The sequence below is a fragment of the Anas platyrhynchos genome, chromosome 4 (assembly GCF_047663525.1).
Source record: "Anas platyrhynchos isolate ZD024472 breed Pekin duck chromosome 4, IASCAAS_PekinDuck_T2T, whole genome shotgun sequence".
NCBI classification, from domain to species: domain Eukaryota; kingdom Metazoa; phylum Chordata; class Aves; order Anseriformes; family Anatidae; genus Anas; species Anas platyrhynchos.
Window position 1 is genome coordinate 67,301,481 of NC_092590.1, and position 25,570 is coordinate 67,327,050.

General features: G+C 36.3%; 1 protein-coding gene across 6 annotated transcripts in view; it reads right to left on the minus strand.

Annotated features, from left to right (window-relative positions):
* Nucleotides 1–25,570, minus strand: part of JAKMIP1 (janus kinase and microtubule interacting protein 1) — a 149,470-nt gene that overhangs the window by 4,788 nt on the left and 119,112 nt on the right. For 5 of the 6 annotated variants that reach the window (XM_027457410.3, XM_027457408.3, XM_005019447.6 and 2 more), the window contains 6 exons: nucleotides 25,188–25,289; nucleotides 22,090–22,143; nucleotides 21,590–21,655; nucleotides 18,447–18,515; nucleotides 15,158–15,235; nucleotides 13,353–13,556 (listed from right to left, as the gene is read on the minus strand). In XM_027457410.3, coding sequence (XP_027313211.1) covers nucleotides 13,353–13,556; nucleotides 15,158–15,235; nucleotides 18,447–18,515; nucleotides 21,590–21,655; nucleotides 22,090–22,143; nucleotides 25,188–25,289 — 573 coding nt within the window. Of the gene's footprint in view, nucleotides 1–13,352; nucleotides 13,557–15,157; nucleotides 15,236–18,446; nucleotides 18,516–21,589; nucleotides 21,656–22,089; nucleotides 22,144–25,187; nucleotides 25,290–25,570 lie in introns of those variants that run through there. The other variant, XM_072037790.1, reaches the window with a different exon arrangement.

Below are 25,570 nucleotides of genomic sequence, written 5' to 3' on the forward strand. Positions count from 1 at the left end.
TGAGAAACAGGCAGATGCCTCTGAGAAGTCTGGTCCATCAGGTTACACTCCTATTTCCCTCCCACTAATTCTGCTGATTCCTATTTACAACCACATCCCACATGCAAGTGACAGACTTCTACATTCTGGGGGTCCTGCCATGCTCTGTGACAAGATTTGACCATGGTGAAGTAAGTGGAGAGAAGTAATAATTTTAAACACCATTTTCACCTTCAAGATTTATTGTGTGAGCTATTGTTTCAATATGTGCTGAGAAAATGCCTCCAGGAAAAAAAAAAAAAAAAAAAAAAAGAAAAAAAAAAGTCCCCAAACATCTGGTGGCTTCCTCACTTCAGGGTTTTGAGTAGGTGTTCTTTTATAAAAGAATATTTTAATTAGGATTAGATAGCATTTTTCAGATTAGGGAATTCTGTTAATTAAGTAAAAATTGAGATGTTATTACTCCCTTATGAATTTTTTATCTTTTCAAGAGATTCCAGTTACTCAGTTATTCTCTTCAGCTATTAAGAAAAGTTCTAAAAATAAGAGCTGAGATTTCTGTTTTGCAGTTCTCACCTATAACCTCTCATAACTGTTAAACTTGGTGAGAATAAAGCAGAAAACAATTTTATGGTGAAAAAAAATTTACACTTCATCAGTTTAAAGATAACCTAGGAATCTAAAGGGAATACACACAGGGTTGCATTTCTTAACAGTGAAAATCCATCTACATAAAATTTTCAAAATGACTAGGTGTATATCAGTCGGGCAGGCAGAAACAAGGTGGATATATCCCATGGTGCAGAATTTGTTCTAAAATTTAACAGTGGGCTGGAATTTTCCACCAGGTATAAGAGCTTGGGGTTGTTTACTTGTACTTGCTTACTTGTGTTTCCCTGGAGTGTGTTAGGAAGATTATCCAGGGGGATGAAGTGGGCGTAACTATTTCAGTCAATACCTCGTCAGCATTGCCAGATAACCAGCCTAGTTCAGCTATTTATATATCCTGAAAAATCTGACTGTTATCTATTTCCATTTAAATGCAGCCATTACTTTAAAAGTATAAATATATCTTTCCAACGTATTAACAGGAAAAACAAAACAGATTTACATCTATGTACAGTAGGTAACATAAAAATCATTATTTTTCCCCTTTGTGCCTCTCTGTATTTATAGCATTATCTTGGTCATGTAAAGGTAATAATTTGCAGAATATGACTTAAAAATATACATACTGTACATCAAATAAATATAGCTTTAATAAAGAGTATCTTCTAGAAGCTGCAACAGATGTTCCTCAGTCAAGTGGTATTAAACCACTGAGAAGGAAATTATACAAAAATTTCACATCCTAATTAAGACTAAAGGCAGGACTGCTTGAGTTTCAATATAAGCACTTACATCTTTGTCTTCTCTTCCTTTTATTTGCAAGTACTATTAGCAATCAAGAAGCTGTGGACTCACTCTTAGGTCTTCAGCACCTGATGAGTTGCTTTCAATGAACTCTGATTTGTTTATGTTTTCAAAAGCACAACAGTGACAACAAATCATGCAGAGATACTTTATTGTTATCAAGAAATTCTACCTACTGTCATGCTTCAGGGCACAAATTGACGATCGGTAAGTCAAGCTTTTCTTACTGTGTCATATACAGGTATAACTATTGCACTATAAAAGATCTTTTTAGCTCTAGCGTTGAAAAAGGTTTTCAGGAACCTCGCAGAGTAAATCCAGTGCATTTTCAACAGAACAGACTGTGTGAGGAAGCCACTAAACCTATGGTACCCTCCTGTCAAAACACTGAGAAGTCTTGCTTGAGAAAAGACCCAAAGGCCATTGTTTTACTTTATTGTTATTATTACTAGAAAGGGACAGAAGACAAGTAAACAATCCAAAAGCATGACTGTTTACATTTCCAGTAACCCCCCTCCCCACACACACTATTTGGCCATGATCAGAGCGAGGACCAGGGACAAAGTGCAGCAGTGTTCTGCTGGGTTCCTATGGTTAATAGCTGCCCATTAGTCACATGAGTGCACCTTTTGGGGACTGGCAGGGTTGATGAGAGTAACACTGTGCTGTCAAGTCACAAGGCCATACAAAGGAATGACTGTAGGCAAACAAAGAGCCACAGTCAGAAACAGTGTAAAGGGAACGTAACTGTGAAAGAGATGCTTGGATTCCTAATGCTGCCCACCTCGCCTGCATTCACATCCAACCTGCCAAAATAATGAATACAAATCTGCCATTCATTAAATTGCAATAGCAAATAAAAGCTCACAAAACTTCAGGATGATGGATGGGCAGATCTGTGAATACTCCCTGTGACTACTTCCCCCGCATGGAGTTCTCCTGCAGTTTGGAAAGAAGGCTGGCCAAGCATCCATTTTAGTAGGGAAAGCACCTACTTGACAAATCATACTTCCATTAGCAATGAAGTTTGTTGCCTCTTCTGGGTAGGTGCTTGCAAGCAGCCAGGGAGCAGTAGGGCCTGCTGCAATGCCGAGCTACCAGCAGATGGCTCTGCCAGCCAGGTTATGTTGGAACAGCAAACGAAGCTCATTTAGCAGTGAGGCTCATCTTTAAAACCATTTGCAATTCCAGACAGCCATTTAAAAAGCAAACTGAAGATGGACAATATATATGCCTTACTTACCACTTAAGTGCAACTTGAACAGACTTTTAAGATCCATTATAAATTATTTTTAGGAGTAATTATACATACTTTAGCAAAAGCAGATGGCACTCAGCCTCATGGCACTCACCCTAAAGGACATAAGCCTAACAGTTCGGTAAGAGAGAGGGCATCCAGAAAGCTAAGGCAGTGAAAGCATACATTTTCTTTGAAAGCCTGTAGTTTAGTGATAGGCATAGGACTGAAAGTTTCCTAATGCACCCCTAAGAAGGCACTATTTATGATATTAATTAACTGAACAGAGATGTAAAAGGGAAATTTAACATCAGTTAATTCCAAGCGTATGAAGAGAGTTCACAGTATATGACTGCCTTGGTCATATACTTCCCTTCCCCTCCATTTCCATGCTTGGAGAGCTTCCAATCACAAAGGGCTGTCAAATTGCCCCAAAACAGGAAATCATTTTTTTTTTCTCAGCACAAGCTTCCAAATGCACAGAAGATTCCTCCCAAATCTCTTAAGTCGTTTCCTTTCACCTCACGATGGGAAGTTCATCTTTCTGGGAAACAGGATGTTCACTTAAGCAATTATTTCACTTTTGTAAGTTTGGATGGCAAGTGTCCTTGCTGTGCAGCTTCCAGTACTGGTAGGGAATTTTTGACAGTCAACTCACACTTTCTGAGGTAACAGAGAGATACCAAGATGGGAGTACATAACATTACTGTACCTAGCTGGCTGCTGCCAGCTGGCTGCTGCCAGCTAGGTACAGTAATAGCCAGTTCCAAGATGCCTTATTACTTTGGTGGTAACGCTTCATGAAAAAAAAGTAGCCAGCACAGATCTGAAAAGAGCATACAAGTGGGTTTATGCAGCATTATGCCAGGGCTAACGTGAGGTCTCAGAAGCAGGGTGGCTGGATAGCAACTTCCAAATGCACCAAAGGATGGCCCTGCAGTCTCTGCACCCACATCTCATATTTCCTGACAGCTGGATATTTTTGCTAGAGATAACGGTTATACATCCAAACTCAGGAAAAGGCTAGATAACACCAGATGCAAGTTCATTATTGTCAGGAATCCCATAGGTAGAAAAATAATAGTTTTAAAAACTGAAAAAAAAAAAAAAAGGCAATGGGTTCCTTGCAGACCATTCAAATCAGACGAGGCCTAATAGAATGATGCTAATGCTTTGTTCATGGAGAACCAGCTAGATATGCTATGTACCAATTTCAAAACGGAATTTTCTTCGGTTTTTAGTATGGTCTAGGTTCCATGCCTATACTGCAGCTTCAAGGAGATAAACATCTCTGGACCATCTGAGAAATTAATGTTTATGTGAAATGCAGCAGCAAGATGATGGATATGTGCTTCAGAATATTACTGCTTTCAGTAATAGATAAATTCCAATAGCACTGGCTTCAAAAACTCAGTTTGCATTAAGGATCAAAGAAGTACAAATAATGAAGCTAGTAGTGAAAATGATAACATTACACTTCAGTTACTTCTTATTATTGAACACTTTAACAAAAATGAAAAAAAAAAAAAAAAGCTCAATTAAAAAAAGCTGATGTACACATGAAGTATGTATGTGCAATTGGTGTTGCAATAGCAATCCATCTACATTAAGTACCATTTCCATGAATACAGTGCCCATTCGAAATGAGCACTTAATAAATGCAAATCCTTCGGCTGAGCTCATTGAGCCCTGGATTGCAGTCACTGAGCCATCATTTTTTTCTTTTGGAGGTAATAAATCAGCCCAGTAATGATTTGTCATCATTTTGAGAGTTTGGCATCACAGGAACTTCAGCTTTACAAAGAAAGATCTGAGATATAAAGAATTGCTTCTAGGTTCAAATTTTCCTTACCAAATAACCAGAATGTGGGGATTTTTCTTTTACAATACCTCCAATTCCTATGAGAAATGTACTATGCCTCTCTACAATTACAATTCAGGTATTTTACCCCATCTCTCAGTTACCTTCCCAGTAGCAAACAGATTCTGAGAATTCTGGTGTTTTCTGCTTTTGGATAGTGATGCCCACTGTCTAGTATGCACTGAATGCACACTAGATGAAGTGGGACTTCTTCATTTAAGCCTTTTGTCCTCTCCAATTCACTCATGGCATTAGCCAGCCATTCACAGCCCTGAACCCATCTTGGATGGCTTCTAGTCATCAAGGAGCTTTGCGAACTGAGGAAAATGTGACAGGAAAGAAACTTCTGTGGCAAATTTCAGCTGCTGAAACAATGACACTTCATCCTTCTTTTGGTGTCCAGCTGCAGAACTTATGTTCTTGTTTTCTAGGTAAGTGTGTAAGTTAAGGGCTCATATGAACAAAGACATTGTTTTACTGACAGTGACACCAAGAAAATTAATTTATTTGCCTGCAAAATAAGCTTCTTGCCATACCTCTATAATTGTGAAAACACAAGATCGTACTAAACGGGGCATAGAAATCACCTTAATAGTTCCTGTGACTCGTTCTTATTGGATTTACACTCATCAGCAAATCCAAGAAAACAATTTGATAATTTTAGCACAAAGCAGACAAAGAAGGATTTGCTAAGCTGCTTACAGCCTCAGCTCTGAAATGTCTGAAAGGTTCAGGTTGATATACATTTACAGAATGTGCACCATGAATGGACTATATCAGACGTGAAAGATGTTTTGAATCTTTGAATCTAGCAGGTGATCAAGAATGTATCTAATTCTGCAGAAAAAGTTAGCAAGTGAAATATTTTATCAATCCAACATAGGGAAGAATCAATATTGCTTCATTATATCACTCTTTTAACCAGCACCTCAACGATATTAGGACACAGGTATGTAAGATATTTAATAATATGAACAGCATAACTATGTTATATGTATAAATTTAAACAAAGATGAATATAAACTGCTATGCCTTTAGCTATTATTTGAATCACTTAGCTGATGGATAAAATCCCTTAATGAAATATAAATATATGTATTTAGATCTAATGCATTTTAACAGCTGTTTAAAAGACCCTACTGTGCTTACAATACAATTTACATGGGTAATTGCTAGATGAATTTACTCAAGCTGTTGTATCTGCTACTGTAACAGGCCTGGACTCAGGAATCCAAATGCTCCCTTTAGTCCCATATTCCTAGAATGTGATTTTGCGTAATGAACATAAGGAAATGAGCAAACACATTGTAACATCAATAGCATAAGCTATTTCTGTTGCCATCTTGCTTTACTTTATGATCATAAACTTAATATAACTTTCAGACATTTGAATATAATAATAATACCTTATTTTTGGATATGCTATACCTCTCTGAATCTCATCAAGATATTTCTTTACAAAGCAGGCAAAAACTTCACTCTTTTCTATGTTCTGTAATCTCAACCATGATAATCCAATTAATTGTTACTGAAGTAGGAGAGTTGTTCCTGTTAATCTTTATTATGCATTTGTAATTTCTTTATTTGCCTTCCTGAGGAGAATGAATCTTTTAGCAGCTCCACTGATGCATCTCAGCATGAACATTAATATGTATTCAATTACATTGGTCCTAGCAGTAAATCAGTGAATTTTATAAATGAATTTCAATTAAAATAAACATTTATTATTCGCTGATATGGAATGATTATTTGCATGTGAAGATATGGCTTAATATTTATAAGTAAGCTTGATTTTTATTTTTTAGCACTGAGAGTGTTTGAATTTATTCTATGATAAAACTATATCCTACACTGATAGCAAGCGGCAGAAAGAACTACTCATTTCATTAGAGGAAAACAATAATTTAAGCCATATGAGCTTTATATCTATACAGAAAGGCTATTCTAAGTCTATGGGAGCTCACAAGACAAAATATGTTCAGGATATGAAAATTGACTGCTTGTTAGTCCATACTCATTATCTGGTAAATAATAAGAATAATAAAATTAATATTAAAAACCATAATATTTATTTTGCATTACATTTAGATTATTTTATATTCTTGTGGTTTTGAATAGCAAATTTCCATTTAAATAATTATATGTATGAACTGTGCACATGAAAATACATTTAGTCTCCACTTCTGTAACAGACTTTAGTACACTTTCTTGTTTTTAGAGTTATCTTTCCCCAGCTCCCACAAAGAAACAGGGCATTCAGAATTTCAGATGAGAGGATTTCAGCATTCAAACTTCAGATGAGAGTCTGAATCACACCTCTTTGAGGACAAAAGAAGACTTTTCAGATATACCTGGTATATCTGGAATTCAGATATATTCAGGTATTGGACCAGCCCTGCTATCATCCCTTATGCATACAAGTAGCATTGCTAAGGCAGTTAGCAAAGCAGACATGATTTGATCTGAACCCTAAATATACAGAAAACATATACAAGAAAACATGGTAGGATAGATATATAAAATTACTAAAATTAACTCTCATTTATCATGTCATCTGTGGGAAATCGCCAAAGTTTATTGTACTACTGTAGTTATAGCAGCAACAATGGCTTGAAAGACTCAACATTCAATACTACATCAATACTACAGGTCAACTATGATTAACCTAGTCATGATATACTTGATGACTGTAGATTACAGTTAGATATCTATGGTATCTGATGCCCTCAAGAGCATTAATGAATATCAAAAATGCACCATCATCAGCAATCTATCATATACTGAACAGTCAACATTTTGCAACTGCAAGCATTAGAAAATGCAATAAAAGATCCCTGGTTGCCCTATGGATTCCTCCTTGCATACAGCTGCATGCAAATAGCTGTGGACGAACTTTGCTAGCACCATAACACTTAAGATTTAAAATTAAAACATCAAAACAGACAGTATCTATAAAGGGTTAGAAGTAAATTGTCTGAGATTTTCCCCAACTACTGTTGTGTAAGTATCATCAGTAAAATTTACACCTACTTTCTGAATTCTCTGACAAAGCTGTGAGCTTTTGACCAACCCAAGCTCTCTTTGGCACAAAGCAATGTTCCAGAGAGGACAAATGGAAGACAACACCTCCTCATGCCTATCAGCGAGGTACGCTGAGCTTAGCATCCTCTTCTAATTCAATAAAGTAAGCTTTCATCTCTTTGTCTCTCTCCAGAGCATTCAGAATCTATCATTAAGCCTTAATAATTCTCCCTGGGTGACAAAAAGATGGTCTATCAACCATAACAGATTACACAGCACAGAGAAACAGAGCTGCAGTATTTATCCAAGCTTTAACTGAAATCAGTAATATATCAAGCAACAAATCTCAGGTTCTTACTTCACATAGGCAATTAATATTTTAACAAATTAATGTTTTAAAATGAAGGTTTTCAGCAAAAACCTTATAAAACAACAAAAGCATGTTTTCTGAATGGCTCAGAATCTGATAGAAACAGTGATATCCAGTCTTATGGGATTGTGAACAAACTGCTCCCACAGACATAACAAATGATAGCAGTGTGAAAGATTTGTCCTGCTTACAAAAGAGCGAGGAGAACTCAGGGAGGAATTGCATCCACCATAGCTTTGTTTGATCTACAAGCAGTAAGAATTTAGCTCCTCAGGATAGAAGAAAAAAAAAAAAAAAAAAAAAAAAAAAAGAGAGAGAGAGAGAGAGAGAGAGAGAGAGAGAGAGAGAAGAAACAAAGTAAAGGAAATGAGCTTGGAGTTTCCTGATTTCAAGTTATGTTTACATTTTGATATTTCAGGATGAAATAAGACCTAACTTCTGCTTCTGACTTTTCCTCAGTGCCCATGAAGACAAGTGCCTGAGGCACTGCATTTGCAGTGAACCCATCCCTATGGCAGTGACATGCAGAGGTCAGTTTGAGTTATACCTTTTTGGAAAAAAGGATTGTCCTATACCTTCTTCTAGTAAAACACGCAAAGTGGTAGTTTATGCTTCTGTTACCAATGAATAATCCAACCTGGTCATAGGAGTAAAGACAATAGTTTAAACGAAATTAGTTAAAATAATTACATCTATATTCCGACTGTATAAGGCTGGAATTTTGATGCTTTCAGCATTCTGCAGGTGTATTATTTTCAGGTTTAGAAATGAAGTGATGGTTTTCTTTACTCTGTAAAACTTAGCTCCACCCAACAATATTCTAAACCAAATTAGAATAACCCCCTCCCACACACACAGTTCAGTTTAGCACAGTGACTACAAAGCAACTCAGAAAAGAACAGTTTTACACCTTCTGATGGCACAGTGAACACGCATACACATTTTCTATTTCTTTTTCTTGTAATTTTAAACAAAGACACGACTGCTCTGGGAAATTATTGGATTACATTAATAAAATCTGTCTCTTGCATCCTTCTTGATTGGCAGCAACCATTTTTGGAACTGAAAGTCTATCAGTCTGCTGTCCTTCAAAGATTTTGCCGTTTCTCCTTGTACTTAACATAGAATGAAATCAGAATAAATACTGTTATACATTTTCCTCATGTTTGAAGACTGCCAACGGTGCAATGTGAATTAATCTATCCTAATTCAGAGTGTGGTTCTGGTTACTTTCCACAGTTTTTTACTCCAGAAACAGCTACACCCAAACCAACAGGAATATATTTCAAGTTAAGTCCTATATGATAGACATAAAGCAGAATTTGACCTTTAAAATGTACTAGTTTCAGCAGAGAACAAAATCACAACCTTTTTTTTTCAGGAGATCTGGACGTGTGACTCTCTTTCTCTCTCTCTCTCTCTCTTTTTTTTTTTTTTTTTTTTTTTACTGTAAATAGAGCTTGCTTAATTAATAAGTTGATATAACTACTTCAGAAACATATGGTATTGCTCTGTTTGAAATATTCTTTTCTAAGAGATTATTTTTGTAGCTACACCACTACATTTTTTCTTTCTCTCTAGATATTGCATGAAGCATGTTATTTATATAATATATCCTAATTCACAGAATCTGCTAGTAATGATCCCCATAATTGCCAAAATGCACAAAAGTCATGCCACTGCATTGGCTAGAGAACAAATGTTACTTTAAATGAAGTTCTGCTAGAAATAAACCAGACACTGGCTTATAAAAGCTTATAACGATACTGCAGCACAATAAGATACTTTTTTGATGGCAATATACACAGGAACAGCAGTTGAACTGCATATACCCTATGGCTAGGAGCAAATAGCACAAGCTGCTCATGACAGATTTTTAATTAACATATCTTGCCTCCCACAAATAGAGAGGATGGTGGCACCTTCACTGACTTAAAGGGAATACTGTCAATGTGCTTCAGCCAAGGATCTGTCCCCCACATTTCCATGTTGCAATCAGAGTTTAATAAAAGCTTTGTATGTCTTAGCAAGAAGATCCAATCACACAGTCTATTTAATTTGGTTCCACAGAAGCCTGGTTTCCTTAATACTCAGTGGGTATACACAAGTAATTCTACCTATATTAATGAAAAGTAAAAATGTGGGGTTATGCATGCTAAAGATGAACAAAGCTACCAAATTAAAACAGGGCCTAACATCTTAAAATACATTTATTTCACTAGAACAACACCAACACCTAGTGACTAAGAACTATGGCTTTACATCAAGAAAAAGCAGACACACAAAGCAGCACAGGCTCACATGTGGACAGCTTTCACCCATACGCATCACTGTCCTGTTCAGACAGTCCTTTTCAGCCTGAAAAAAAGAATATTTACAAAACTAAATTTCTCCTTCTCCATCACCAGTTGGAGAAACATAGTTTCTGCTTCAGAGAAGCAGAAATTTAAAAGTGTTTGTAACATGGACATTTCATATCCAGTCTTGAAGGTCCACCATGCTGCCGTGTCATTCTCCTTAACCTCCACTTCAGGAGATTAAGAACAGTGCATACTGCAAAGACACTCCACAGTGCACAAATATGAACAGGTCTAGACTACAGTTTTGCCAGAATAAATGTAGTGGGTGCTTACTAATGACATTGTGTCAACAAAACCTCTGTTGGCCATAAATATATCAAGAAAAGAGGAGGGTTTATTTAATGTAACATCTAAGGATGTAGGACATTTAAGACATTAGGACTTTGCTAACACAGATATGCTCTCGTTTTTGTAGCATTTCAGCTTCTGTCATCTGCTAGCGCAGACGAATGCAATCCTATGAGGATTAGCTCTGTGACACTATTGTTCCATTCTACAGCATTTTATTTGGTTGCTTTGCTGTTGTTTTTTAAGCTGTGCACATTGCACACAACCACTAGGTTATCAGGGTTGACCACAATTCACATAAGAACCCACAAATACAGCCTTCAGAAAGGAAACAACAGAGAAGAATCCGAGTGACGGATTTGAAATGCAATATGCTCATTTCCCTTACACTGGGCAAATTAACTATCTCTGCCTTTGGTTTTCCTATCTACTACAGGGGGTTAAAAATAGATGACAAAAATGATAAAAAATGCATAGCTCCTTATTAGGCAGTAGAATTAGTTTAACGTGTCCTCCAGGGTTGTAACATTAGCATGCCTAACGAGATGGGCACAACATGAAACTCTAATGACACACTGTAAAATGCATCTGGAGACAGGTACATAAATATCCATAGCTAATGAGGCTTTGCTTATGTTTATATTTTGCTTTAGAGCAGGAGCAAAGTTTTATTCCATACCCATCATATTTAACTTTTTATTGTGGAATAATCTGTGAGTACATAAACCATACCCAAATGAGGATGTGCTCTAACTGGCAGTGAGCAGTCCCTGGGACCAAACACACACCTGAAATGCACATAGCATGCCTGTTGGGTTCTTGGTACTTTTTCACTCTATGAATATATTCCTACGAGTACATCCTATTTGCCAATGCTATATGAACCTAAATCAGAAGCTCTGCCCAGGTGTCCACAGCAGGCCACACAAAGGTCCTAGTTAATTGTGGTCCTTCAAAGAGCATCGTACATCGTCTGGTGGAAGCGAAGGACTAGGCTACATCTGGTCTGATGTAAAAATCTCAGACTGCATATTGCTTAGATGTAGAGGCTTTAGCATCAAGTTTTCATGTGGTGTTATCTGCTCCTCTGAAACCCTCTCTTGAAAATGTAGACATAAAACTCCATCATCTATCAGATCCAGTAGAACTGAAACAGGCCAACTTGAAGGAAAATCTGAAAAGTTGTGAGCCTCTGTAGCACATGGCTGAATGCGTCTGTGTTCCTGATGAGAGACATTTATACATCTAATAAAATAAAATTCTTATTCCACAGATATATAAGCTATTGTTTCAGAGGTTTTGGGTAAAGACAGACTCGTGGTTGCTTGGAGCTCAAAGTGCCTTATTTGATCTTTCAGAGCTGTAATAGGACCTAAAATGATTAATGCTGTATTCACTAGTCAATGAATAGAGTCAACACAAAATAACATTCACACCCATTAAATGTCAGTGATAAATAATATTTACCTAACTGAAAAGCACTGCTTATCATTCTGAGGAAAAAAAAAAAAAAAAGTACAAAAACACCACAAGTGTAGCTAGGAGATTAGACTAGCAAATAAAACCCATTCTCACTAATTTTCAGCTACACTAATAACACAAAGCTAATAACTTCTGGTTCCATTCTGATTGTCCAAATTTCATATGTATTTACTCTACCGTCTCTTTCTGACACTTTTAGTACCAGCTGGTAATACCTTCTCCAGCTTTCTGTACACCACCACTGATCTGAAACCCATTAAAAATAAATAAATAAATGCAAGAGTTGCTCCTGTTCTCCTGATCTCAATATTGCAACTTCCAAACCAAGGCAACATAGTGAAGGTGTCAAGAAAAAGGAGACTTTTAGTAAGTCAGAACTCAGCTCAAACACTGACACAGCATAAGTACTTCTCATCACTGCATAATGAGAGGAGATCAACAAAATAGTCCTGGGTCAGCACATTACATCAGTTCTGGTCTGTATTAATCTACAAAGCAAATCGGAATAAAGAGAGGTCTGGACTAAAGTGAAAGCAGTCCCTACCCCTACCAGCATTTGAGACAGCAACAGAATCCTGAACACATCTGCATACTACAGATTCTGGCATTTAAAATATGTGATGCCAGATTTGCATTGAAAGTAGCCAGAGCAACTGGAGGGCAGGCTCCAAGACCTAAGACACCTGGCTGCATCTCCAGAGGTTACTATAATGAGGAACCAGGCAGGAAAAATTATTCCTGCTGGAATAATTAACACCCCGAGACATGTAGTTCTCTTCTTTCCCTGAATCCTTGCACAGAAAAAACAGTAGTCCTACAAAAGAATTCTCCAGTAATCAGTGTGCTTCCAGAAGCCGGGAAATTGCCTGATTCTAAGTTGTAAATATTTGTCCCAATGGAAGTTGTTTAGAGAGACAAGGCTTTTCTAAACTAAATTAAAGGCATGAAAGTTTGTTAATAGTCCCTTAAACTACTGCTTTTGCCTTTCCTCTTTTCATAGTGTTACAGTCTTACAACCATCCTTCCATTCAAGCTTCTTGTAATTTAGGTCTTAAACCTGCAACAAGCCCTTTGTGGAGCCCTGTGGCTGTCTGTAGTTCCACACACAAGAAGCAGATTGTGCAACACAACTTCGTAGCGAGACAGTGACCCATTGAGCGTGCATACCATGCCCAGGACAACAGGGTCCTCACATTGCTCATCTTCTTGACACGGGAGCAGTACAAAGCCTAGAGTAAGCATGACTCAATGAGGTGAGGGTGAGGTGGTGCTGCTGTATGTGCATTGGTGGCAACCACAGTGGTAACACTGACAGGAGGGAGGAGAGAGACCAGGGATTACCTGCTGTGCCTGCTGCAGCAGCTCCATTCGCTCGTGCAAGATCTGGCTGTCAAACTCACGGCTCTGCCTCAGGATCTGCCGCCGCACCTTCTCCACTGCCGCCCGCAAATCCTCCCTCTGGGCCTCAGTCAGCGACTCGCTCGCCCGCCTTCCTGGATCCTGCTGCAGGGCATTATACAGCGTGGCTTCCAGCTCCTGGATTTTCTAAGGCAACCCAAATCACATACAGACAGGCTGCCATTTGAATCCAGCAAGCAAACAACCCTCCCAGAGCTAGAGGAGAAGGCTAGCGAGCAAAGCCATAGGCAGGAGGGGAGGACAGACACAGACAGCTGGACAGAAAGCAGCAGCCGTGAGCAGTGAGCAGCATTGCATACGCAGTGCACAGAACCACCCGGCACCTATTTACACCTGGGCTATGCTTTCTATTCCACTAAATGATCAGTTTCTTCCATTTAGGAAAGATTCATGGTAGTTCTGCATTCAATACCTGGCAAAAAAAAGAAACCCCTGATGCTGAAAGTTACAAGATCAATGCAAACTAAGATTCCCTTCAACTGCTACAGAATTGCTAAACAGTTCTGTAAAATAACAAGGCCACAGCAAACAAAGAGAAAGCTGTGAACAACAAAAATAGTACTGTCCTCTCTCCCTTTTGTTCTTACTGTCCTGCTATCCATTGTTTGACATCTACTTCACTCTATTACCAGCTGCCAAAAGCAATGAGGAAAAAAACACTTAAGGGTACACTAATCCCTCTTCAGTCTCTTGCCATTTGTCATACTGCTAATTAGATTTTCATACCTAACCAAAACTCTGGTAGTTTGCAAAGCAGAGAGCACCGGAGAACTTTACATTCATATGGAGAACCATATTACCAAGAAGAAAGAAAGAAAGGAATCATGGCAGTATTTCTCTTGCTACTGGGGTTAGTATGTTCCTATTACAAAACATACAATGACATTTAGATCAAAAGCATCTGACAACATCCCTTTAGTCCTCGTAACACCTTTGTGAGGTAGGTAATTCTATCCATATTAGTGATGCATAAACAGCGGCAGAGAGGTTAAATGGCTTGCCCAAGGTCACAGAGATAGAAATAGAGCCTGCTTGGTTCCATCTGTTATCTGCTCTGAGCACTAGACCTTGCTCCTTCTTGAAAATGTTTTCCCCATAAGAAATATTTGTGATGTATGAACAATTCTTCGGGTCATCATATTTTGATTTCCTCAAGTCAAACACTTAAGGAAGTGTGGTGTGCAGTTTTGCCAATTCCTCAATAATTCCTGAGGCTTCATTTTATGGTGCTTAGCCTGAGAGAAGGTGAGGTTGCAGCCTTCCCTTTGAAAAGTAGGAAAAGTAAAGTTGGATAGGGCAGCACAGGAAGGGATCGCATAGGAAGAATAAGCATTCCCAACTTGGGATAGGTTAGCAGCAGCAGTATTTACAAATGGTTAGGGAAAAGCAGTATCAGAGTTCTGAAGTTATTTCTGGTATATTTTACCAGGATAATTTCATGCACATATAAGCCAGCTCTTCCCATTCTAGATGTACTAACGAGATGTTCACACATTTTAGAATTAAAAAATAATAATAAATCAAAACCATGACACTTCTAAATAATATCATCCATTTTCTAAGTCCCCATTTAAGTTGTAATTGATTTCCTACTCTGGCAGAACAGTAAGTGAATTAAAAGAGAACCCTATTTATAATTAAAAGAAAGAAAGAAAAAAATAATAACAACAATTGTATTTTATCAAATCTGTTCAAACAAGAAAATTTAATGACTGTTCTTTTCCTACCATGTATGCCTGGTCCAGGGCTTGTTTCCTGTAGTCGAGTTCTTCCTCTAAATAACCCTTCTGTTTACTGAACAGGTCCTGAGCAATAATAAAAACAAGGGAGTGTTTGTTCTTTATCCTAAGTCACGAACAGTCATAAATGCCATCATTTTTATGTGAGCTTTCCACTTGAAAGCAAAAGAAAAGCTTAGCTAATGACCACATTCACCATAACGATATTCGGAATATCAAATTTACAATATGAGCACTTAAAATACATGTATCCTACTACCAAGGTGTACCTAGAAAGTGCAGACCTCTTCACCAGTGTACAAACCTGCCTAGACCTTCCAGAGTTACACACAAAAGCTGAGAGTTTGTGAATGTGAGGTTGCATGCATTTGGTCCAAGAGTCATTGTTTGCACCATGCAGGCCAAGAGAGGGATGAGAGTAACAACAGTGAGGTCACTTTACTGTTTTTTGAAAAATATACAATATACACCCCTCAGGAATTCACAGGGCAAAACATAATCCATGTTGCCTAGCCTCTTTTAGACAGGAAATCAGATCATGCCCTAGCTGTATCCTGCAGCAACAATCCCTGATGTGTTGGCAAAGCCATAGAAATTCAGTTCTCAGCTGTTAAAGGTCAATTTGAAATAGGTAAAGTGATGCCAGAGAGGTTAAGTGACTTTAGCTAAAGGGCTGAAGAAGTTTTCAACACACCAAGGTTTTATAGGGATTCTTTTTTTTGTTTGTTTTATAATCAAACACATTAAGTTTCACAGAAGCAACACCTTACAACAGAGAAGTTGTAAAACAGGGTGGGATTTCAGTAAAACTTGATATCCAAAAGCATGATGTTGCAGGAAAATTATGGATAATTGAATGTCTGAGTGAATAGTCAAACTAGAAGGGACTGGTGACAGTGGTTTCACAAAACATGCCACTAGAGTGTTTTGATGAAAATAAATAGATCATAAATTAATTAGTTGGTTTTATTAACTTTTCTTTTAAGGCATGTCATTCTCAAATATAAAAAATAAAATAGTAGTAGTCCTAAAGCAGAGAGGCCTTTTGATTGAATTTAGTATTTTTCATTGATTTTTCTCTATTCTACGAACTCTTGCATTTCTTATAGACATACATATATAATGTAACACAAAGAATAGATCCCAATTTAAATATACAGGAGTCTTGTATGCTTTTTGATGATGCTTGTTTGTAGCTTTTTTTAGCACTATAAAAAGCTAATGTTGCTGCTCTGGTTACTTATTGATTTATTTTAGTACCGCAACGATTTCCAAATACAACAGAAGGGTGTTGCTTCCGAAATGTATTAGCTATCATGACAATAAAAAAAAAAAAAAAAGATATTGAGGATAGCCCGAGTCATTTATTTGACCAAATTTCACCTTCAGACATACATGTGCAAACCCAAAGCTTTTTCTTTTAATTGTTGGTGTAGCACTGATGTAGCATTTGACTAAACATGAACAGTACTGATGATGAATTGTCAGCCCGAACATCTTGTTTTAAAATGAATGCACTCTGATCAGCAAATTAATGTTTGAGGGGGGCTGTGAGTACAAAATGACTACAAATACATTTGTTCCTGTAGATGACCTGCCAGCCCCTTGTTAAGAACAATTCATAATTGGTGACAGCAGCAACATACAAAGCCAATACTGGAAGACAAATTAAATTGCTGTTTTCTGTACAAGGATTATAATCTTTATTATTCAGGTGTTTGTATTTTATTATTATTATTATTTGTTCATGGAGTTCTTTTAATTACTTATCAATTAATACTGAAACTAGAACTAAAGTTTAAGCCATGCTTTGATCCTGAGGCTGGAATTCCCTTACAGACCGGTGTCTACTGCTATTGTAACCATTCTAGGGAATGCTACTTTAGCTGTCAAGAAGGGTCTCCAACAGGTCCTACAGGACATACTTCCCGGCCCCTCTTGTACATAACTCTAAGAAATCTAATATATATTATATATTATGCTTATGCAGCTGAATCCCACCTTGACTACCCAGGTGGCATTATTTTCTTAGGCAAATTACAGCAACAATGAATGTCATGGCTGTTGTAGAAGATGTCGTTCTACCATGCACTGTTCAATGCATAGTAAAAAAGGCCTAGTCTACATATGTTTACAAAATGCTTACAAGAAAATGAGCAAGATCTCAAATTCTTAACATGGGTTTCAAGGACAACTAAACCTCAACCCTTCTCAAAGTGGAATAGTGGAATATTAATTCTAAACTCATCTCACGATTCTATTTTAGGTGATACAGTTATTGTCAATGAAGACTTTTAGATTGCCGTTCTAAACAAATACAGGGCTATCCAGAGTAATACTTGAAAAAAATCACAGATAATAACTGGGAGGATAACAAACTAAGTTAGAAAGAAACTATTGTTTACCAATCCCTTTTATAAACAATCATTTATAAACAATCAAGCATTTGTTTGTATTTGTATTGCATTACAATCAGCTACACTCAACTGAGAACACGGTCTGAGCACAGTCTGAGTTTTTGCATGGCCCAAATACACAATTCTTCAGTGGCCCTGGGCAAATCACTTAACCTCTTTGTCTCAGTTTCCCATTCTCTAAAATGGATGTAATGCTGATTACTTATCTACCTGGAAAAGGTGTGGTGAGGATTAACCTGTGTTTGTAAAGCTTTTTGAAGATGAGAAGCACGACATGAATGGTAAACCAATAAAACCAAGCACTCATTTCAAAACTCTTTGTCCATCATATGGAAAAATAAGGTGAGTATAACACTGAGTTTCTTATGTAAAACAGAATTGCTTTTGAGAAAACAGTCTGCCTTTAAACAGGAAGACCTTGGTGCAAGAAAGGTAATCTGGATTAGGAAGAGGTCATTACAACTTGTCCAGAAACTGAATACCGGAGACCAAAGGATTTAGCAATTCTTCAAGCATGATTAAAAAGATTAAAAAGACGATGCTGTTGCCAGACAAATTAATACATAGAGAAAGCACAAAGACAATTTCACACTGTTTGGTTAATATGCTTTGTAAAGTTATGCCTTCATATGCTATTTTGTATATATTTTGCTATTTTTGCTCTATATGACTTTGACATTTCCCTTCCATTCCAAAAGACACAAGCATTAAACTGGGATAGTGCTTACCAGTTCCACCATGAAGCAATCTCAGTTAAGCAGAGAAAGGCAGCATGTCAATCTGTGATGAAGTTTATACACTTTCCCTTGAAAAGATTTTTTTTAGCTAAATGAATTCTGGTTTTGGTGACCTTTACTTACCTTCTCATTCTCCAGGTCTAACATCTTCTGTGTCAGTGCAGCTTCTGTCCCCTCTATCTGTTTTAACCACTACATGAATATAGTAGTATGAAGAGGAAAAAATAAAAAGTGAAAAAACAGAGCTTGTGAAAAATTTTCACTGAATATTTTGCAAGTTTGTTGCCAACATTCCCAGGCATATGCTTCCCCCTTATTATCTATTCACTTTGAAGTTACACTTGAATAAGCAGGTTGTGAAAACAGGCAGAATGGAGGACTATAGAAACATAATCAAAAACAGTAAGTGGAGGCTATCTTCTTATTAAAGTTTCTTTCCTCCTGTAAACTTCAAGATGCAACATAGATTTGGGTAAGCAATGCAAAATTAATCTTTTTTTTTTTTTCTTTTTTTTTTTCCAACTTAATATACTTTTTGGCTAGATTGGCAAAATAATAAGATTTCAGGGCACCAGTTCTGCACTTTTCCAGGCGTAGGCCAGTTCCCATTAAGATCAATTTGCCAGTGATGAATGCTTACTAATATTAGATTACTTCTATTTAGTTTAATTCTTTGATAAGCGTTGCAGAACTTGTTGTTGTTGTTTTAATTTGTTTTTTAATTTGGGATATTGATTTCAAGAATAGCAAAATGTGAATTCATGAATTCATGCATTTGGACCTTCCACTATTTAAGATACTAATGGATAAAAAACCCATGAAGTTCGCTTTATCTATTTAGTATATTTAGCTTTGCATACAGAGTTGAAAGAAGTGTGCAGGAATCATCGTATATGATATTCCTGTATTGTATATACAATACATCGTATCCCCCAGAGATTCTGTTCTCATCATAATCTTTGTTTTCTTCATTTTGAAGGTGACAAACTGAAGATATTGCTAAACAAAGCCCCACTGCTGATAAAGGACACTGCAAGACAGTGAGCATTCTGAACCCTTTAAATCTATAGAAATTGGATGTCCTCAGCATCTCTCACAGTTATTCTCAATAAAGACTTTTTTTTTTTTTTTTTTTTTTAAGGATTATTTGGAAGAATTAAAGTTCTAATTTTTGGAGTTAATAGAATTGATAAAAAAAAAAAAAAAAAAAAAAAAAAAAAAAAAAAAAACATTGAGTGTGATTAATTAGCATACATGAATGTGACTGGCACATCTTGTACACTACATAGGGTAGCACCCTTACTTTACCAAAACATCTAATTATGAGGTGTGATTACTATACGGTACTTTGTAATTAAGGAACTATAGGAATGTACATGGGATGTTGTGTGTTCCTCACATAGCAGGAAGGACATCTGAGATAGTTACATTTTACTAGAAGAGGCAGTAGTAGGGTTGTTTTAATCTAAATTAAGTCTACACATTCAGTAGAACGGATGTTAACGCAATAATCTAGTTTTACTTATCAGATTTTGTCTTTTTCATTTTAGCTTCTCAATGAGTACTGTAAAACATACAATATTGTGCAAATATGTGATATGTTTTTCTTCTCAAGGACAACATAAAACTGTTCTCTCTTATTCTTTGTCTTGGTTAAATTTGGATATGGATAGTGTCTCCTCTTATGAAGAAACTTAAGAGTTATTTGATGTCATTCATTACCCTTTGCCTCAAATGTTCATCAGGAAAAAAGACAAAAGATTTTGTGTTTCTCAGAGTACCCTCTTCATTCAATTGGCTGTCAGGTTGTGCTTATGAGTTTACTGTGAGAAACTTCACTAAAATGGCAAAAAAAATGATATATAGAGATAAAATGAACTATTTTCTTTTCAGTCTTAAAGTGCAGTCTATTAGCCTATGTAAGATAAAATGAAATATTTAATCTTTCTGATAGAGTGGTGAGTTTCTGATCATCAGATTATATCATAAAACCATCATAAAAATCCATTGAGGCAAACTATGACTGCACAAAACAAGGAAACAAAAGCAATCAACCAAACAAATAAAACCCCCGCAATTTTACCTGGGTAAAAATTACATTATAACTTTCACATTCAAAAATTAATAAATAAGGATTAATTTTTAATTTTATGGCTCTATTTATTTAAGGAATTACTTCTATTGACAAAGATGCCAATCCCTTATTACTAATGGAAATAACTTACAGATAACAAAGTGTATGTTATACGTTGCACTGACACAAATTAAACAAACTCACTAATTCCACTGGCACTTTTTATGCAGACATTTATTTATTTGAACAATATTAACCTAATCTCACCCCTAAAGTCTGGCCATGTTTTAGGCTTGAATACTGGGGTTCCTCCACCTTATTTTTTGAATTTAAAGGAAAATTAAAGGATCATCAGCTCCTCTTTTTCATGCGATAAGGCAATCAAAAGGATAGTGCTTTTAGCCCTCCTCCTCCTTTTTGATATTGCTTATAGCAATTGCTCAGTTAAGCTAATGATTGTCAAATTACCTTATTTAGATTACCTACATTAAGATATTTGGATAAGTAGATTATTAAAATTATGTCAATTAAAGCAATAATTACTTGTTAAACAAAATGTTCAATTTTTACTTTTAAAGTTCTGTTTCTGAATTTTAAAAGTGAATCTAGGAAAGATTTACTATCAGCCTACAAAAGAGTGAAGCTTCTTTAGATTAAAAGACCAGTGCTTCTTAGTTCTAAATGACATCATTATTCATATACAGATTATATTCTCTCTGTAATTGGAGAATTAAAGAGCTAGCCATGTGGAATTGAGTGACCTGACTAATTATCTGTCTTGCGCAAGTTTTTTTTTGTTATCTATGCCCATTAATTTACAGATGAAAGTAGCACAGGCTGCTCAGAAATTTTTCAGTCATATGTTGTGTGATTTACAGAGAACCTCACAGCACACCTGGTCCCAAGAGGGTACTGGCATTTCTTGGAATGAAGTTGCTCTCTTTTAGTGACTTTTTAGTAACTTATTCTAAGGGAACATCCCCAGAAGAAATTTTTATTTTTAAATTGGGTTTATTCTGAATATTTGATTGTACCTCAAGACATCACAATCCCAACAAAGCCATGTAAGGATGAATACATGCTCTAGTCCAGATGCATTTAACAGAAAAGCCATGCTTCCCTGGCAAAGTTACATCAGATCTTAGCAGACATGGTCAGTCTTTAGGCAGAAAAAAGTCTTTACTGAATTCACCTTTTCACAGAGAGAAAGTACAGTCCCAGCTTGGATTATTGCAACCTGTTCTTCATTTCTCAAATTCTAAAATACAAAACAAAACAAACAAAACAAAACAAAGCAAAACAAACAAAAAGATGCATTTTAAATTGGATTGGAAATCTGTTCTTCAACATGTGATAAATTTTAAATTAAATTACAGTTATAAATTCTGTACATTTCAGAATCAAAGTATCAAAGTAAAGAAACTATAACATTTGGTATTGTATAAGTGAGACCAAAATGGGTCCCATGACTGAAAATATTGAAAGTACTTAGTTTCCGCTTGAATTCAGTATGACACTCAGTAAAAACTGCAATTGCTCATTATTTAGTGAGACCTATTTTCCATTTGAGGATTTTGAAATTTCTTTATTTTCTTTTTTTTTTAGATAGAAAAATTCCAGTGCTGTGAGGAAAAAAAGTGCTTTAAAATAACCACAAAACTAGAAGTAAGTTAGAAAGTAAAAAACTGTTACCCCATTATCTCCAAGAATATCTAGCTTCTTCATAAGTTCTGATATATTCACATCCTGAAAAAGATGTTCAACACATTTTTATAAAGGAGTTGAGAAACAGTTTTGCATGCTACATTTTATGTACCCTTGTACCCTTCATTCACTTTGCATGCAAATGACGAAATGCAAATAAATTAAATGTTAGTTTTGCATCACAATTATGAACATGTTACTGATACTTTCAGAAACAAAGCCAACTGTCACTTGATTACAGCAAGCAACCCCAAGGTCTGTGCATTAGGTCAGACTGTACTGTTCACATCCTGCTGATGGATGCAGAAGAAAAATCAAAACTGATAAACAGGTCTAAATGACTGCTTTTTTTTTTTTCTTTTTTTTTTCTTTTTTGTTTGTTTGGAGTGGAGTTTGAAGTGCATCAGGCTATGTAAGTCAAAGGGACAGCAAAATAATTGTTAAGAAGGTGTTTTTTGTTTGTTTGTTTGTTTGTTTGTTTGTTTTTGTTTTGTTTTTCTTCCCCTTTGTTAAGCAAAAGAAGAGTTCCATACCAGACTCAGAGGGGCAGAAGTGAATGTGCACAGTGGGCTCAACATGTTCTTCCAAATATTACTAGCTCACAGCTTTTGTGAGTAGAAAGTCACATTTCATTGCCAGTCAACCCCCCAGATCCACAAAGAGCAGCAACCAGCCCATCCCTATTAAGTGTCTAGTCACTGCGCTGCAATCAAGAAAAGCTCTCCACTGATTAAAAATAAATAAATAAATAAATAAATATAAATTAATAAATAATAGGAATAAATTTGCAGATGATGCTTTCATTTGTTGAAACTGTTCATGCAACTGTTTAACCTCTGATAGTAGCATACTCCAGAACTATCCTGAGTATGGCCCGCCAGTTAATGTGGACCAAAGATATTCCCATTGACAGCTTGTATGCGGCCATGCTGTTTGTGAAGGTAGTGAGTCTTGACAGCATGAGCAAAGACCAGCTGATGTTAGTCCAAAATGCTTAATTTACACACAAAAAAGACAGCCATGATAATGCGGGTACTCTCAACTTCTCATATTCAGCACTTCTTAGTAGAGGTCAGCAGTTCACAGTGGCTGTGTCTTGGCTCATTAGTTTCATTACTTACAGTGCATAGTGCTGGTTTACATCTGTGTTGCACAACTGCATTATTTGGGAGTCAGGATGATTGATCTTTCAATTTCTTTAAAGCCAAATTAGCTATGCTTGCAAATTACATAACTACATCAGAACAGATCTGCTAATGATTCTATATCCAGCAGACTCCAGAGAGTAAGTCTTAATAACGAATTGAAAGATTTCTTGAAAACCAGACACAGTTGTGGGAGAGAGTCCATACAAATTAGACTATCCTGGCTCCAAAATAGGAATAATGTGTTGTTTTCAAGTTGGTCTATCCTGGGAAGTGCCCTTCCTCACTCCCCTCTCTCCCCCAACACTTCAGCAATACTGCAGAAACTACTAGAGTAGTTTCTAAACAGTGCACATCAGTAATTTAAGAATGGTGCAGAGCTTAAAATACACTTCAATTTAAAATTAAAGCTGTTGATTTTGATCAGCTGTGACAATGTTGAATAAGAACTTCTTTAGCTGATCAGTTACACTGGTGAGGAATGGAATTCAGAAGGATATGCCAGTTCTAGGCCTTCTTAACCTATAAATACTCATTCTAATTAATTGTAATATCACTCATTGTGATATCTAGTTTTCTGCCAATGGCTAACAATTTTGAAAGATACTGAAAACACAAAAAGCAAGAAATTTCAGTATGCCCATATCAGGTGACTGTCCCTGCTTCCAGGCAAGTAAACTGAAAAGAGGTTTCAAAAACAAACAAACAAAAAAACCCTACCATTTATATTTAGGAAAAAAAATGTTCTACAACAGAAGGCAATGCATAAAAACAAATGAGTTCCAGAACCTGTACATGCTACAACGAATATGCAAGTTAGAATAATAGATAAGTTAAAAAGCAGATCTGGCATCCCATGGAAGGTCTATTTGAAAGGCAATACATTAATTGATGACTCTTGCTGTGGTGTTGGGAAATGACTAACCAACCAAACATGTAGGTTTTACCTTAAACCTCTCAGGTGTAACCTTTTTTTTTCTTTTTTTTTTTTCCTTGTTTTTTTTTCTAAGACTACTCAGTCTTCCCTATACATAAAAGAGAGGGGGACTATATAGCCTATAATTTCAGTTGATTTCCACTACTGAAAGTATTGCACTTATTAAGGGACTGAATAGAAACCAGTCTTCTGTTAGGGAGCTTGTAAACACAATTACAAATACAGGCAAAAATTACTAATGTGTGCTATTGATTGTAACACAGAGATATTCCACCTAAGTTACTGATGGAGAAATCAGCCTGGCCTGTTACACAACATTACTATCAAGACAAGCCTGAATTCAGTCTTAGGTGAACCAGCATGCAAATCAGTTCGTATGGTTAGCTTATTCAAAGGGGTATAAAAGTAGAAAGAACAATCTTTTCTTTCTAGTAACACAAGCTAACCAAGTGAGATCCTAATGTTTGTCTTGTGCTTGATCTAAAATGATAGTCTCACCTGTTTGAATAGCTTTTGGATCAGGCACCTCATGCTTCAAGGCCCTGATCCAGGCAAATAACCTAAGCATATTAATTCAACACACAAAATGTCTAGGGACTTCATGAAATTGGTTGTACAATAGTATGTGAATGTGGTATTTCTGACCTTAGATGTAAGTATTTATTGTGAAGGAAAGACAAAAGTACTGTAACTAGCTTGACAATGACTCATATCAAACCCCACATTCTTCTCTGCAATGTTTTTACAACAGTTACCTAGACTGTACACTAATTATCTTGACTAGCTATCCTTAATTTTCATGAATGAACTCCTGACAGACTACCAGATTCCAACCAAATCATATTTGTATGAAATCCTTTTCCCAGTTATAAATATATTTGCTTACTATATGTATTTTTCATATTTTCTTCCCTACAGTGAGACGATAAAAATGGCAAACCGTTCATTTGCGTATTGGGTTCTTCATTTTGGCCATCCAACTGTTCCTAACTTCCCACATATACCTTTATTCCTTCATGTTGACAGAACAGTTGAAGCGCACTTCCATTGTTTTCAGGGAAGGTGGTTATATGAAGATTAAATGCTGGTGACCTTCGTTCTCTCTCCTGAGGAAAGATTTCGTTTAAAAACAATATGTGTGATTACATGTAAACAATTATTTGCCACCTTTACAAAATAGACTTGTAAATTAAAAAGACAGATTCCTATTCATATTCCAAATATTTCCTCCTACTTTCTTTCTTTTATACTTGTAGACTGTTGGTCATAGCTATGAAAAAAAAAAAAAAAAAGATTTCAGATTCTAACAAATTCCATACACACAGTTTCTGCAAAGTTAACAGACACACTCCAGAGCCAGAAAACCTTGCATGTTGCCCAAATAATT